The sequence below is a fragment of the Drosophila rhopaloa genome, unplaced genomic scaffold (genome assembly GCF_018152115.1).
Source record: "Drosophila rhopaloa isolate 14029-0021.01 unplaced genomic scaffold, ASM1815211v1 contig_69, whole genome shotgun sequence".
Lineage (NCBI taxonomy): Eukaryota > Metazoa > Arthropoda > Insecta > Diptera > Drosophilidae > Drosophila > Drosophila rhopaloa.
In genome coordinates this window covers 919,357-936,839 of record NW_025335166.1, presented here as the reverse complement: position 1 = coordinate 936,839, position 17,483 = coordinate 919,357, and the positions used below count along the sequence as shown (strand labels likewise).

General features: G+C 39.3%; 3 protein-coding genes across 4 annotated transcripts in view; 2 read left to right on the top strand and 1 right to left on the bottom strand.

Moving 5' to 3' along the window:
* The window catches only part of LOC108052606, a 35,450-nt gene extending 26,910 nt beyond the window's left edge, over positions 1 to 8,540 (top strand). Inside the window, exon 4 of the mRNA XM_017135044.2 lies at positions 7,942 to 8,540. Within this exon, the coding sequence (XP_016990533.2) occupies positions 7,942 to 8,145 (204 nt within the window). The 3' untranslated portion in view covers positions 8,146 to 8,540. The remainder of the gene's footprint in view (positions 1 to 7,941) is intronic.
* LOC108052607 lies at positions 8,532 to 9,819 on the bottom strand. 2 transcript variants are annotated; one of them, XM_017135046.2, is made up of 3 exons: positions 9,284 to 9,819; positions 8,936 to 9,062; positions 8,532 to 8,723 (listed from the first exon to the last, which is right to left on the bottom strand). In XM_017135046.2, exons 1-3 carry the CDS (start codon positions 9,703 to 9,705, stop codon positions 8,709 to 8,711), a joined length of 564 nt encoding a protein of 187 aa, XP_016990535.1. In that variant the 5' UTR covers positions 9,706 to 9,819; the 3' UTR covers positions 8,532 to 8,708. The 2 variants fall into 2 exon arrangements, with proteins under 2 accessions (XP_016990535.1, XP_016990534.1); XM_017135045.2 differs by having other exon boundaries at positions 8,532 to 9,062.
* Positions 9,820 to 14,012: 4,193 nt separating this feature from the next.
* Positions 14,013 to 17,483, top strand: LOC108052603 (cullin homolog 1). Its single transcript, XM_017135040.2, has 4 exons — positions 14,013 to 14,153; positions 14,747 to 15,851; positions 15,914 to 16,960; positions 17,013 to 17,483. The coding sequence occupies exons 2-4, from the start codon at positions 14,976 to 14,978 to the stop codon at positions 17,412 to 17,414; spliced, it is 2,325 nt and encodes a 774-aa protein (XP_016990529.1). The 5' UTR covers positions 14,013 to 14,153; positions 14,747 to 14,975; the 3' UTR covers positions 17,415 to 17,483.

Below are 17,483 nucleotides of genomic sequence, written 5' to 3'. Positions count from 1 at the left end.
CGAAATCGAAACCGAAAAACAAAAGCAAAAACATCAAAACAAAACGAAACTGAAAATGAAAATGAAACTGACAACGCGGCGATCTGGTCCAAAAGCGGCCAAAAGCTGCACGCGTTTTAGCTGCCACAAAGTGTTGCAATCGCAATCGCAACCACACTTACCACCATTGGACAGTGGACAGTGGGCAGTTGCACCGCAGCACCACCATTTAATCGTAACTGGGTTATGGCGGATTCCATTTGGGGGGCAGGCCTCAAGAGCAGTTGCTGGTCATGGAGTTGTCAACCTTCTTCGGTTGCCATTTTGCATGGGAGGCTGTCATTTAGGCCTTCTAATTGAGGCTCTCACTCGGAAAAAATATGGGAATTCAAAGGCTAAAAGCTATTCTTATTATATTAAAAAAATACTTGCTTAGTTAATATTAAATTTAGTTGACTGAGAACGAAGTGGTGATGCGTTTTAATAAAGCTAGGGATTAACCTAATTTTGATTTATTGAAATACAATATTAAGGAAACCAAAAATTGTTGAATACAATTTAAAAACGGTTTCCTTAAAAACCAGTGGTATATTTATATAAAAATATATACAAACACTACGAAATGGTTTCTAGATAATTTCCAATTATAATATATTTACAAAGTATAAGATTACAATTTGTATCATCAACACAACTTATCCTTAGAAAAATAACACTGTTAAGACAGAAGCTAATAAAACTCTAACAAACATTAATCTCATTTTTGCCTGTGCACTGACCGCCTTGGGGGCATCTGCTAGTGGCATACGTGGCCCAGGGATATTGCTTCCACGGAAGCTGGGGCACTGCCCGCAGCTTTGGTATCCAGTTTCCAACTTTTGCCCATATGCCATGTGTGCCGAGGGAAAGGCAGCAACTAATTAGACTGCCACTGCCACCTGAATTTCGCAATCCTGCCACGCCCACTCCGAGGCACGGCCGCCCACTCTGGTGGTGGTGACTCAACCAGCCAGCCTCCGATTGCAATTTCCCCATTGCAAAGCCGCGCAAAAAGCGTAGCAAGCGAAAGATGAAAATTCATTTGCAATTGCATAAATGTTTGCACACTTTTTAAATTGAATTAAATCCGCGACTCAGGCTCGCGACTCGTGGACTCATTGCCACACTTTACTCGAGTTAGCATACGCCTGTTAATTGGCGAAGACAAAACAAAACTAATATGTGTAGAAGTGCCCCATGAAGACATTCACCTGGGTCTGGGCCAGACGCGGATCAGTTGTTGACTTCAGCTCGACGCAAGTGGATCAGGGATCAGTCTCAGCCATTATGGATCAGTGACAAGTTTCCCTACAAAATGGTACAAAACAAAGAAACTTGAAAAAATATTTGTAAATATTATTTTATTGATTGGAATTTAGATTTTTGAATTCGAACTTTTTTTTGGTAAATCAAGACAAGATTTTGGAAAAAGTAAGCTAGGATCGGTAAAATGGTCTTAAATTAAGTCCACGCTTGCTTAAAACGAATTGGTCTCGATTGAAAACAATGTTGTGTTGATTTAAATGGTTTTAAAACCTAAAAAAACAGGACATTTTAAAAATAAAAGCAAAATTCTCTTTTAAAAATAAATATTATATATTTTAGACACACAGTTAAAGACGAAATCAATTGAAAATCAACAATTTTGTGATTTTGGTTTTTTTTTCTTCTCTCAGTGTGTGTACTTTAACCTATTAATTAAAATTGCATTGTTGACACTGACAACTTTTATACATTGACATTACTGTTCTGGTGGCTTGACAAGTAAAAATTAAGTTTCTTTAATTCATTACGAAAAATGTATAAAATGTCAGAACTGCAACGTGCTGGAATGATCTGCAAATAAAACAAACAAAAAATGTGCAAGTGCCGGAGAAAATACCTAGACTCCGGGTCTGCAGATAAATCTAAGTACAAGAAATAACACTTCTACGTAGACCATCCGATTGCATCAAGTGAACTTCCATTGCCGCGACGTGAGCAAAAATACGGATCCCGCCCGGCGGAGATTACGACGGTCGGCCAGTTGTTCGTGGACGTGTTAAAATTTTGTTTTCTCTTGGAGTGATTTTTCAAACCTGATGTACTTGCTCGTCGGGTAGCCACATTAAACTTGGCCAACTTCCAGAGCGACAGCGGGGAAACTGAAGCGCTTTCAATGTCAGCGACGGAAAACGTGTGCGGCAAATTAAAAAGCCACCGCCGATCGATGGATTTTCTTCCAAAAATTAGCACACACCCAAAAGCTGAACCCGTATTTGGGGGGGCACAATACAATGTGTTTCAAGGCCGGGTTGAGCGGGAATTTACAACCAGTAGTCGATTTCTCATCATTTTGCATATCTTTGGCGAATATGTTTCTTTTTATACATACATACACATAAGCATGTCATTTATTTTCTTAGTATTTGTCGCATGTGCGTGAGCTTGTGTTGTGCGGCATCATTTGCAAATTAGCCTATGACAAGACAAGGCGTCTCCCCTGGCGTCAAAATCGGCAACATATTCCCGCACCTTCGGGGGCCAAAGTTTCAATTCATCTCCACCCACGGCGTTTTACACCACAATTGCACTTCATTTGGTATGGCAAGCCAATAAAACCGTTACACTTCACTCCCACAAGCTCGGAGTATGAATAGCAAAAAGCACATGAAAAAAGTTTACTTTAAATAATAACATTTTTAATACTTTTCCCTTTAAAGTGCACAGAGAAAATTGTGCTATGAAATGTGACGTTTTAGGTGAAAAACAAGAAAAAATAATTGAAAAGCTAACCAAACTCCCAAAAAAGTATGTATGAATAAAACAAAGTTAGTATGAGGGAGTTTTCAAAATGTTTCGAACCAGTTTTTGCACCTACAAGTTTTCTAGTTTTCTTTGTTTGATATAAATTTAAATTTAAAGTTTTAATAAATTGGTAATGGTAGAAAGCATCAAAGTTAAATATTAAATATTTCAAACTAGAATTATCACATATCTTAATTAATTATAATATTTCTTCAGGGCTTATGAAAAACCTGAAATTTATCTTTGGAGTAGACATTATTCATAATAATAAATGTTGTTTAACTGAAAATTAATAAAGGTCCATAATAATAACATCATTTAAAAATTAAAAATTTAGTGAATAACTCTTTTAATTATCACCAACAACCAATTTAAATTCACGGACTAAAAATAATAATATCGAATCAATCATTATTTATTAAAAATTTGTTTGTGTGCATCGCTAGTAGCTAACACAATTGTAAATGCCGGAATGCGGTAATCACCCCGCAGCCTCCGACTCTATCATCTTTTGCCGATTACGTCTTGCCTTCTCACAGTACTTCGACTGATAAACAGCAGCGGTAATAATGAATACGCATTTACATATGTATGAATGTACATGTGTATTGTATATATTCCGCGACTTTGAACGGCATTACTAACCTCAGACAAGCAAATCATCAAAAAGGAGAGAAAAAGAAGCCGGAAGGCAAAAAAATGTACCGCAAAGTTGTGTTCATTTCAATTTCTCATTTTTATTGTGTGTGTGCCTGGTCGAACTCAAAATACAGTAGATATTGGCTAAGGGTCATTAGTGGACTTAACCATTAAAATAAACTTTTAATGCTGTTTACTCGCCCGTACTGCTAAGGTCATATTAAAAAAAAATTATAAATCGTTTGTTTTGTCCTTTTTACCAAACATAAAGAATTAAATTGACAAATAATATTTAAAAATTTAAAGCTACCTTTGGCAAAACAAAGTTTATATAACCTGCAGCTCTAACATAAATAATTTATTTTATAAGACGAATATATTTCGATTTGTATTCGTATATGTTTAAAAACAATGAAGCTTGGTCGATTTTCCAATATATATATTTTTTCCGATCTTTCCTATTGCAGCTATATGATATCATCGCCCGATGTTTATAGCATATCTGTTTTAAAAACAACGAATTAATAATAGTTTTCAACTATTTTTTGACTGTGTTTTTTGAGTTATACAATATAGGCGACCTACTATTGGCAACAGAAATAAGACCTTTTGGAAACATATAGAGAGGCAAAAGAGAGTTGATATAGAATATACATATAAACTTTACAGGGTCGGAAACTTTTGACTGAAATTATAATTCTTATAATTATAACTTTACCAATAAAATGTCAACGTAAAAATAAAAAAGGAAAGCTTATATCCTTATGAAATTTGGTAGGTCGGATTGATTGGCCAAAAATAAAACCCATACCCTCAGCAAGGGTATAATAATACCGTTGAAAAGAATCTGATGTGGGTCTGATTTTCAAATGGCACCAAGGGTGTTACTCCGTGTGACAAATTAGAGTATGAACATTACATTTTTTAATATTAAAATATTTTTTACAAAAAAAACCAAAAAAATATTAAGCCGTTATTTTTAGAAGAATTTTTTACGAAAAATAATTGATCTTAAAATATTCCTTTAAACACAAATATATTTTATGTGATATTCTGAATTTCTTTCCTACCAATATCCACTGTAATGAGGTGAACAGAAAAAGAAATGATCACCCGGATCGAAAACAATGCAGCTTGAAGCAAAAAAACAGGAAATAAAAATAACTTCGGTTAGCAGAACTTTATATACCCTTGCAATTATAAGAAAATTGTATTAGACAAGACACCTTGTTCACTAACTCCATTTAATTTGTTAATTCATCTATATCAAAAGTTTTAAAATTGACTAAAATCTAGTATTTTATTTGAAATCGGGTTATTGACTGATCGATCCTATGGCAGCTTTCTGATATAGTCGTCCGATTTTTATAAAACCTATACCGAGCTTCTGAAATCATTAAAAGTGACTTTATATATTCGTATTAACTTAAAAACAACGAAGGATTGGTGAAATGCCTGGTCGAGCTTTATATGGTCGTAAATTTTTTCTTTGCTGCGTTGTAAACATCTTACTGAAATTTGAATACCCTCTGCAAGGGTATACAAATTCCAAAACCCGTCGCAATCACAATAAGATGCAAAAATAGGTGTGCACAATTTTTGCAGTCAAAATTGTTTGTTCGCCTTGTTTGCCACAGCTCAATTACACACATGCCAAGGCGAGTGTATGTTAAAAGCACTGCAGACACACACAAAATTTGTCTTGAAAGCCCTTTAATAACAGCATTGCGTATACGCCGCTTTCACTCTTGAAATTCGATAAGCAATACCATCTGGGTCTTGGACGATACCGGGGCTTGGGCGGATTTGTAAACATTTTAATCAACAGAACGTTTGCCTTGCTAATTGAAAATGAATGTGATAAAACTTCTGTATCAAATGTTATTTTCTGTAAGGAAATTACATAACGTCCGCCGGAAATTGCTGCTGAATGTGTCTCAGTGTTTTGGATGCATTAAGCTATTTACTGTTAAGATATGGATGTAGATATATACACATACATATGCTGAGCTAATGCGTTTTTCGTTAAGCTTGCACCTGACAGAGTGAATTTTAGAAAAGTGTTTCATAACTCTTAACATGTTTAGCGAGAATCTGCAAAAAACTGAAAACATCAACAAAATCTGTTAACGTTTTGTTTTAAGTCTGCCTTTTGCTTTTTTCGCTGTTACTGAATAAGATTTCAAGGTTGTGTCGCTAAAAGTGAGGCGAGCGGGAAAAAAATAAAGATGCACACAGGCGAAACAACAAAAGCGAAGAAAACAAAGCTCAGTGGGTCAAATTTTTGTGCGTTGGGGCCCTTTTTGTTGGTTTATTTTCTCAATTTATTTTAGCATATGGCCACGCCCTGCTCAACTGCAAATATTGGCGGGCTTGGGATGATGTTTGGGCCGTGATTTATGGTTAAACATTTTGTGACCTGAAATGCCTGGTCGAGCCTCAGATATGTACATATGTATATTTTGACTCCAATAGGATCGGTGTGATTATGGGCGATTAAAATGATCATAAGCAATGTCAAGAGAAGATCGTCAGCGGTCGGTGATGGTCAGCGATTTACATAAAACTGAAACGCTTATATCATCAAATACTAATTAACTTAATTGCAGGCCAAAGTGGCATTTACAGTCGAACATCTCTATCTCGAACTGCCGTATGTACCAACAAATAGGATAATACTTGCAATCATTATTTGATAAAAAATATTAACTGACTAAAGTTAGAAAAACAACTTTTGTACTTTAAACTTTTTTTATCTAATATTTTACTTGAAAGTAAAAAGATATATTGTAGTTGTTGGTAGAAGGAAGCTTATCCGACTTTATAAAGTATGTATATTCTTGTTTAGGATCAATAGCCGTCTGTCCGTCCGTCTGACTGTCTAACTGTCTGTCTGTTTGTATGTCTGGCCGTCTGTCCGTCCGTATAAACGGCGAGATCTGAAAAACTATAAGCTAGAGATTAGGGAAGTTTATTCAAAAATTTTGCCATACCAAAAATTAGCGAAATATTTTAATTACTTTTTATACCCTTGCAGAGGGTATTATAATTTTGGTCAGAAGTTTGTAACGCAGTGAAGGAGACGTTTCCGACCCCATAAAGTATATATATTCTTGATCAGGATCAATAGAGGATTCGATATAGCCATGTCCGTCAGTCCGTCTGTCCGTCCGTCCGTCTGTCCGTCTGTCCGTCTGTTTCAGTACCGTTTGCGAGCTCAGTTTAAAAGCTAGCGATCTGAAAATTTCACAGTCGTCCTAAAACATGTGTACGCAGATCAAGTTTGAAAACCGCCCCGATCGGATGTCTATATCCTATAGCTCCCATAGGAACAATCGGATATAACTTGCAAGAATGGAAGATATTCCGCGCAGTGTAAAAGCTATTAACATAAATCTTTCCAAATCTTAGTTTTTTATGGATACCTTGATCAGGGTAAAAGCGCTTAGCTCCCATAGGAACAATATACCTTATTCCTTTCGCTACTTTTTCATTTTTAGCTATTTCGGGTATTAGCAAGGGTATTAAAACTTCGGCTTGCCGAAGTTAGCTTCCGTCCTCGTTAAATACAGTTATACTGAAAGAATATATGCTTAAAAATAAGCTTGGACTATTATCATTCTAAAAGATTGCAATAAAATAAATTTACCGAAAAACATTGTGTTACCAAAAAAACACACAACAAATATTAGTATTTATAAATAAAATAAAAATGTAACAATTTATATTTAGACGTCATATTATATAATACTAATTCTATCTTAAAAAAACGATTTTTTTTGTAATATTTTAACTACATTTAATCTATACGCAATTATATTTTAATAATTAATTATAAATGTTTGTATTTTTATACCCGTTACTCGTAGAGTAAAAGGGTATATTGTATTCGTGCAAAAGTATATAACAGCTAGAAGGAAGCGTTTCCGACCCTATAAAGTATATATATTCTTGATCAGGGTCACTAGCCGAGTCGATATAGCCATGTCCGTCTGTCCGTCTGTCCGTCTGTCTGTCCGTCCGTATGAACGCTGAGATCTCGGAAACTATAAAAGCTAGAAGATTGGGATTTTGCATGCAGATTCTAGGAGTTCCTACGCAGCGCAAGTTTGTTTCAAAAAGGTGCCACGCCCCCTTTAACGCCCACAATCGCTTATATACGATATAATATATATTTCGGAAAAGTAAAAATGCAGTTTTATTGTGTTTAAAAATACCTATCGAAATGTAGAAGAAATTTTTCAAATCGGACCATTCGTTAAAAAGTTATGCGTGATCAAAGTTTCTATCTCCATCTCCCTCGCACTCCCTTTACCTGAGTAACGGGTATCTGATAGTCGGGGCACCCGACTATAGCGTTCTCTTTTGTTTATTTTATGTAGCCTCAGCAATATTTTATTTTCGTGTAGTGTAAAATAATTGCACCATTTACACTATTTCTTAAAGCTTACCTTATTGTCCAATATCGAGAATTAACAGCAGAATCTTATTTCACAGCCATCCTCACGACCCGAGTCGGATTTCACGCTCGACCTGCCGAGGGCCGAGCAGTTGCGCTTGAAAATGGACAAGGAGAAGAAGTTCCGCCAAAGATGCCGCTTTATCACCACGTTCCTCAGCCTGGTCTTCTTCTTGCTGACCGTAATGGTGGTGAGCCTAGTTTCGACCCGCGGCAAACGGATGTTCGGCAGCATGATTTGAGGAACCCCGATCACCGACCCCACTAGCATCTAGATACGAGTCTGCTAATTTGAGGGACTGCAGAACATTACAAACTACAGTGCCAACCACAAATGTAACACGTTAACGATGCTCAAGTTTAGCGATAGTGGTAGTCGTAAGCTCCTCGTGGTTTTTTTTGGCAGGGCAGGACCGCCACAGCCGCAGTCGCAGTATTGTTAATAAATTATTTATGTGATCCTAGAAATTAAGTCCGAGCAAGTGCATTTGTTTCTGTGCGTTCGCGTATACTGCCTGTATCCAGCCTATCGTTTGTCAAACATATCGTTAAGTCGATCGAACTGTATTAAATATAAATGTATAATTATAGCTAGGGTCTTGTGAATGTGTTGAGAATAAACAGAATATTGAGTATATTTAATAACATTTATTAATATTGAACATCCACGCACAGGCGAATTGAAAGCTTCCGTACATTTGAGAGTTTTAATGCCTTCGGGGCTTCAGCGGCATCCTTGTACTTATAGACATACATATATCATCGTTATCTTTATCACAAGTGGTTTTGATTTCCATTTGATTCGTTAAACCTGAACCAACTGCTAGTGGGTGAAATGCACAGAACTTAGAAATTAGTGGGCTAATTTGGATATTGGCTGGCAGCTACAAAGCAAATCTACAAAGCGATAAATAGCTAAGAAATAAGGCAAGTTCTGCTGAGAAGTGTCGGGAATGGCGGTGCGACCAAACGGGTCTTTGGCGTGTGCTCATGTTTACTATTTCATAATATGCGTATGTTCTGGCGATTGACCTCGAACACGGTGTGGTCCTCGTCATCGCTATTGACGTCCTCGATGGCCATTGGCAGTGGGGTCAGCTCCTGATTCGCTCGGTCGCCCTGCACGCCGTACTTGCGCTCCGCCCGCGACAGTCGCAGCCTGCAACGATTGGAAATGAGTAAGATTCAGCTTTTATTTTTTTGGATTTGTACAGCTTTTTAATAGCCAGTATTCAAATTATTGATACAAAGGTAAAGCTAATAAAGGTGATTGTGATATAGAGATGCTCTATTGTAGTAGAATTTATTTATCTTTATTAGTCAGTTAACACTTCATTTATGATTGAAGTCTGAATCATAGCCCAAAACCATTCAACTCACCGGTAAACCCGCATCACGAGGAGCAAAATAGCAGTACTGGTAATGCCCACCAGAATGTATACAACGGCTTGGCCGGGAAAGTCGATATCGGAGGACATATGGGTCTGTTCAACGTGCACATCGTCTATGGGAAATCTTGTGGAAGCTTCCGCTGCTGGAGCTTTGGGCTGTGGTGCCGGTGGTGCAGTTGGGGAAACTGACCCCTTGTTCACGACCACCGTAGCATCCTTTGGTCCCGTCAAAGGATCTTCGGGTAGGCGCTCCTTATCTTTTTTGCCGTCCGCTTTGGCAGCCGGTTCACTCTTTTCCAGAATGTCCACGGTCTTTTGGGGCGCCTGTGCGGCTGCTGCGTCACAGAATTGCTCATGGAATAGAATGAACAGCAGCACTGCAGCCACTAAGTAGCAGTACCGGTAAGACATTTTCCGCTATGAAATTCTAAATTGTTAAGAATGTAACCGTTTATTTGGATAAGCAATGACTTTTTAAATTTCTTCAATGTTTTTGTTTTGCTTTAGAGCGCTAGAGTTGCCACAAACGGAAAAGCTACTGAGATGTAATTCCATTTAAAATACCAAAAATAACAATAATCATCTGGTCACATTCCATGGGTTGTGTCTTCGGAAAGATAATTAACAGTTACTAGGCTTAAAGCCTTTTTTCACCCCGGTACTCAGATCGACGAAAAAAATACAAGAAAATTACATCGCGTTACCACCTGTAATGTAGTCTGGATGAACGATCGTCTGGCCCATGATACAATAACATAAGGTAGTCTCGTCGGCTGTCTAAACCATGATACAATAACATAAGGTAGTCTCGTCGGCAAAATCTGGTACATCTACTATTATAACAATGAGTGCAAGTGAAATGGGAACTGTTTAGTAAGTGCGAGCAGAGCGACAATAGAATGTGTGGATTAACCCTTAAATGGTTCAGGGTTTTTTTTGCCTTTCATAATAAAAAGGAGTTTAATTTTTTTTATAAATTAATTTTTAATAATTTGGAATTTGAAATCAGGCGTTGTTTTTGTCTTTGATTCTTAATTCCTCTCACAGCGCTCTTTGTTCAAAACATTTCGGTGGCTGTAAAAATTTTACGCCATCGACGTGTTTGCGGCACACATTGCATAAAGTCACGTTGCTCAAGGGTTAATTCTGTAAAAAAAATCGTCCGTAGACAACCTTTTCCTTTTTTCAAAAAAAAAAATTAAACTCCTCTTATTATGAAAGGCAAAAAAAAACCCTGAACCATTTAAGGGTTAATCCACACATTCTATTGTCGCTCTGCTCGCACTTACTAAACAGTTCCCATTTCACTCGATCTCATTGTTATAATAGTAGATATACCAGATTTTCGCCGAAACGAGTGGTTACGACCTTAGTGATTATATTGGTCTTTGGTCTGGCCCTAGCGGAAAAATTTAAAAATGTAATCTTTTGGGGTGCTTCTTGTCAGAGAAAAGTGTTTCTTATGCCCTCTTCCCATAGAGTCCATCCGTTCGAAACGGTTGGGATTTTTGACAAATGTAAAACTCCGATTCTCACAGAGCACATCAACCATCCACCATCCTTTTGCACAACATTTAAAATGAGCACAACAGCGCTATAAATGATACTTGGTAACAGACTGCAAGTGATCTACGCGAACAAAGAAATCGGAATAATGTCTGCAGATTTTCGCCAGCCTGAAGAAAAAATATGAACAGCTATTGCACAATATTGTCTAACATATCAAGTTCATTAAATATAAATATGTTTGTTTTTTGTTTTATTATAATTTCATATTTCTTTTTATTATTAATGTCAAGGATGGTAGACAGCCAAGCTCAATTCAATGACATGATCTTGGTCTGCGCTTGCTGCTCCTCCAGCCTTTCTCGAGCGCTATCTCCACAAGCTCGGCCTTGTGGTCCACAATTGCGCGCTTTGCAGGGGGCGCAGAGCTGCCTGAGCGTAGACTTTCGCTGTAGAGGATTCCAAGTCATCGAAATCCACATTTAAGACCTTCACAAAGTATTCCCTAGTACCTGCAATAAATATATTACATTATTTAACTGTAATTGTTCTCCAAGGTGTATTGCTCCATACGGCAATGCGTCTAGGAAAGAGTGGAGCAACAATTAATGCTGCCACATGGATGGATCAGTAATTAATTAATTATTACAAGTATAAACAGCATTTACTAATTTGGCACCTCCCATTTTCAAATTTTACCCGTCATTATTTTTTAAGATTTCGCTGTGAATATTTAAATTTTCACTGTCAAGAAGAAGAACTCAGAGTTGCAACAAAAAAACATCGCCAAACTATCGCATAAAAAAGTCCGTCAAATTCGGATGGGGAACTAACTGAGAATTTTCGGAACGGCAAAACCTTTGGACCATCCGTCAACGGATGGTGGATGGATCTCTGTGTGAAGACGGCATTACGTTCTTCTGTAATAGAAACATGTATTTCTTATAAAAGAAAACCTTTTGGCTGCCGATGCGAGTGCGGCTCGCCTAAAGGTTGGTACTTTATTTAACTGGCTTAGCGACGCGGTTTAATTAATCCAATAAAATTTTCTTGGTTTTTATAATATTATTATAATTTTGGTCAAAAGGCATACATCCAGGCAGACATCTCCGACCCTATAAAGTATATATATTCTTGATCAGGATCACCTCCTGAGTTGATATAGCCATGCCCGTCTGTCTGTTTCTACGCAAACTAGTCTCTCAGTTTTAAAGCTTTCGAATTAAAACTTTGCACACACCCTTCTTTCCTTTGCACGCAGTATATAAGTCGGAAAGGCCGGGATCGGCCGACTATATCCTATAGCTGCCATATAACTGATTGATCGGAAATGCCATAACTTTGGTGTTTGTAAAGTTAGGAAGTTGGGATTTTCTATGGGTTTTATATTTGGCGAATCAATCCGACCTACCATAAAGACCGTACGACTATATCCAGTAGCCGCCATATACATAACTGATTAATCGGAAATGCCATAACTATAATGAATAATTTTGGAGAATATAATTTACAGAGTATTCTGCAAGGGTATATCAACTTCGGCTCCGCCCTTTCTTGTTTGCATATGTTTTTGCATTGCTTCTGTTTGAATTAGGGATGTCGGAAATATATCAAAATATCAATATATCGATATTTTTCCTCTTAAAAATAATATTATCATCGCGATATTTTTTGGGCAAAAAAAGGCGATATTGATATTTTGAGAGGATATTTCCGATATTTTTTGTTTGGTCACTCTTAAATCCTAGTACTCAAATCGACAAACGAGTATGCTAGCGTAAAGCCTAGTTCTCAGATCGACAAACGAGTACGCTAGCGTAAAAACTTTAATCTTTCCAGTGTGACCAGCATATCGAGAGTTCTTCAGAATTAAGCGTGCTACGGTCGTACTGTCAATCAGCTGAGTTTGTTGACAAGCAGTTGAAATTCAAATATCGTATTTGAGGGAAAGAGCCTTTAAATGATATTATCAACTACCTTGGCAAAACAATTCTGCCGCTGTACAAAGAAATTAAAAAACAATACAATTTAAATTTAACAGATGTTTGTTTTAATTTACTGATAATTATTTGCTAATTTAAAGTTCATAGCTGCACTTTTATTGTGTTTTTTCGTAAATTTTTGATCTAAGAATTATTTGGCTCTGAGAAGAGGCACCCCAGATAGTATTAATGTTGTTTTGTCCTCACATTTAAACTCCTGCAATCGACTTTTGCGGGTTTTCTGTTTTTCCCTCCATTGATGGAGATAGAAACTTTGATCAAAAACTTTTTAACTTAATGGTCCGATTTGAAAAATTTCTACATTGATAGGTATTGATAAACACAATAAAACTGCATTTTTAATTTTCCGAAATATTTAAATTTTTAAAATCGTATATAAGCGATTGGGGGCGTTAAGGGGGGGGCACCTTTTGAAACAAACTTGCGCTGCGTAGGAACTCCTAGAATCTGCACGCAAAATGCCAATCTTCTAGCTTTTATAGTTTCCGAGATCTCAGCGTTCATACACGGACAGACGGACAGACGGACATGGCTATATCGACTCGGCTAGTGACCCTGATCAAGAATATATATATTTATAGGGTCGGAAACGCTTCCTTCTAGCTGTTACATACTTTTGCACGAATACAATATACCCTTTTACTCTACTAGTAACGGGTATAAATAGTCTATTGTGTCTCTAATTGATCTTATTTGCAGTTCATGGTTGATTATACGTATTCTTAGGCCTATAAAAGACCCAACAGGAAGTCTTTATTAAAATTTAGCTGAACATTAAAAAATATAAAAAATACTCGATATATCGATATTTTCTTACGATATTTTTTAATATCATCGAGTGATATTTTTTAAACAGGAAATATCATCAATACGATATTTTTTCAAAATCCAACAACCCTAGTTTGAATTTGAGAGAAAAACGGATGAGGCAAAGCAGTTTTAACATCTGGCAACACTGGCCGAACAACAATGGCGGGAGCAGAATTTTTGAGAGCAGTTTTTTAACTGTGTAAAACCGGTTACAAACTCCATTTCCCTGCTATTACTTAAACAAATGTTATGGAATAATTGTTATTTGAAATTTTAAGTAATAGCATTAAGTTACCTGAAAAAACAAAGTGTGATCGAACAAAAAATATTGTAGTGTAGATAGTCGATGGTTTCAGGACAATGTTGGAAAATTTCTGAAACCATCGAATACTATCGAATAGATTTTAGTTCCAGCTCTAGTTAGTAATAAACGAAAGTTAGTGATTTTCACTGAAAAGAAGTTGATTTAATTATAGTTCCAATTGCGAAATACAGCTTTTAATTTAGTATAGTTTTATTTTACACAGCGTCTGGCAACAGGTAATTTGGGGCATAATCTAAGCGGTAGCAAACAGCCTGACGAAATGGCGAGTTGTGAAAATGGCGAACAAAAGAAAAAAGTGTGTGTGCTCCAAGGGGAACTCAAATCACGACGTCACATAAAGAAAACGCAGGCACTTTGGGTATTTGCGAGGAAAGTTTACAAATAAAAATGTGCGAGGAAATGCTATAAATTAAATAAATTTAATTGCAGTGCAATGATTATGTGCGCTGTTTTTTTCATATTTTTATGTGTCTAATTATGCCGTTGTGTGTGTGAAGGCGAGGGCGACTGCGTGTGTGAGTGTTTATTTAACCAGGAAGTTGGGTTTTTGAACACGATCTATCGATAGGCGGGGGCGGTGGAGGGTGCTCTACTTGTCATTCGATTGGTCGATACCCTACACAACAAGGTATATCCGACCAGCTTGCATCGCATTCCACCTTGAGCTCGGTGTGTCTGTATTCCGCAAGCCTCTCTTTTATTGCTGTGACATTGGATCATAATAGGCGACCTTCGGGTCGTCGCTTTTTACGTGGCGAGGCCTACCACATTCCCATTCCGTTTCTGTATCGTTTTGTTTCGCCTGCAGATTGATATTTAAAATTCCAAAATTCGAGCACTGATTCGCCAAGATTCCGGCCACAGCTCCCAGGACGAGAGCCGCCAAACGACGCCACCTGGACAGCAGGAGCAATCCATCGTCGACCGCGCAGGATTCGCCTCAAAGGGCCATAGCCTCCAGCCCAGCCCCTCTGCAGGCACAGCATCCCCCAGCGGGAGAAGGCAGAAGGCCGTTGCCACCACCCACCGTCGCCAAGATGAACCGCTCCAGCAATGCCCAGACCACACAGAAGCTCGTCAACCTGGACGACATCTGGAGCGAACTGGTTGAGGGCATCCTGCAGGTGTTTGAGCACGAGAAGTCCCTTACCCGCAGTCAGTACATGCGTTTCTACACGCACGTCTACGACTACTGCACCAGCGTGACTGCGGCACCCAGCGGAAGAAGTAGTGGGAAAACTGGAGGAGCCCAGCTGGTAGGCAAGAAGCTGTACGACCGGCTGGAGCAATTCCTCAAGTCCTACCTGAGCGAGTTGCTCACCAAGTTTAAGGCCATTAGTGGTGAGGAGGTGCTCCTGTCGCGCTACACCAAGCAGTGGAAGTCTTATCAGTTTTCCAGCACCGTGCTGGACGGCATCTGCAATTACCTGAACCGCAACTGGGTGAAGCGTGAGTGCGAAGAGGGGCAGAAGGGCATATACAAAATCTACCGCTTGGCCCTGGTCGCCTGGAAGGGTCACCTATTCCAGGTTCTCAACGAGCCGGTCACCAAGGCAGTGCTCAAGTCCATCGAAGAAGAGCGGCAGGGCAAGCTCATCAACCGGTCGCTTGTGCGCGACGTCATTGAGTGCTACGTGGAGCTAAGCTTCAACGAGGAGGACGCCGACGCAGAGCAGCAAAAGTTGTCCGTCTACAAGGACAACTTTGAAAGCAAGTTCATCGCAGACACGTACACCTTTTACGAAAAGGAGTCGGACGCGTTCCTGTCCACCAACACGGTGACCGAGTATCTCAAGCACGTAGAAAACAGGCTGGAGGAGGAGAAACAGCGCGTGCGCGGCCTTAACTCGAAAAACGGACTGTCGTATCTGCACGAGACAACGGCGGAAGGGCTCAAGTCCACATGCGAGCAGGTGGGATTACCTACCATGTGCCACTTTATAATCCACGTACTAACGTAATCGGTATTTTTCAGGTTCTTATTGAAAAACATTTAAAAATATTCCACACTGAGTTTCAGAATCTGCTCAACGCAGATAGAAATGATGATCTGAAACGGATGTACACGCTGGTCGCCCTCTCACCCAAAAATCTGACCGATCTCAAGTCCATACTTGAGAACCACATACTCCACCAGGGAACCGAGGCCATTGCCAAGTGCTGCACCAACGATGCTGCCAACGATCCCAAGACCTACGTCCAGACCATCCTGGACGTGCACAAGAAGTACAACGCTCTCGTGCTGACGGCGTTTAATAATGACAACGGATTCGTGGCCGCCTTGGACAAGGCGTGTGGCAAGTTCATCAACTCGAACGTGGTCACGAGCGCGAATAGCGCCAGCAAGTCCCCCGAGCTGTTGGCCAAGTACTGCGACCTTTTGCTGAAGAAGTCGTCCAAGAATCCCGAGGACAAGGAGCTCGAGGACAATCTCAACCAGGTGATGGTCGTGTTTAAGTACATCGAGGATAAGGACGTCTTCCAAAAATATTACTCCAAGATGCTGGCTAAGCGTCTGGTTAACCACACATCGGCTTCGGACGATGCAGAAGCCATGATGATCTCCAAGCTGAAGCAGACTTGTGGCTACGAGTACACTGTCAAGCTGCAGCGAATGTTCCAAGACATTGGCGTCTCCAAGGACCTAAACTCTAACTTCAAGGAGTACCTGGCCAGCAAGAATTTGACCATGGAAATTGACTTTGGAATCGAGGTCCTGTCCTCGGGCTCATGGCCCTTCCAACTGAATAACAACTTCCTGCTTCCCTCCGAACTTGAGCGGTCAGTGCGACAGTTCAACGAGTTCTACGCCGCCCGCCACTCCGGTCGCAAGCTCAACTGGCTATACCAGATGTGCAAGGGCGAGCTGATTATGAACGTCAACCGCAATAACTCCTCCACTTACACCCTGCAGGCCAGCACCTTCCAAATGTCGGTGCTGCTCCAGTTCAACGATCAGCTCAGTTTCACGGTCCAGCAATTGCTGGACAACACCCAGACGCAGCAAGAGAACTTGATTCAGGTGAGAATATATCGTATCACTAGCAAGCTGCTTAATTAAGGGGAACTTTCAGGTATTGCAAATACTGCTCAAGGCGAAGGTGCTGACCTCCAGTGACAATGAAAACTCGCTGACACCTGAGTCGACGGTGGAACTGTTCCTGGACTACAAGAACAAGAAACGCCGCATCAACATCAACCAGCCGCTGAAGACTGAGCTTAAAGTGGAACAGGAGACTGTACATAAGCACATAGAAGAGGACCGAAAATTGCTGATCCAGGCGGCAATCGTTCGCATCATGAAGATGCGCAAGCGACTCAACCACACCAATCTCATTTCGGAGGTGCTTAACCAGCTATCGACGCGTTTTAAGCCTAAGGTGCCCGTGATTAAGAAGTGCATAGACATCCTGATCGAGAAGGAGTATCTGGAGCGTATGGAGGGACACAAAGACACATATAGTTATCTCGCTTAAGTTCATGTTAAATGTAAAACGTTCGCTGATTCATCTATGCCAGCCATTAAAATATCATCAATATACTTA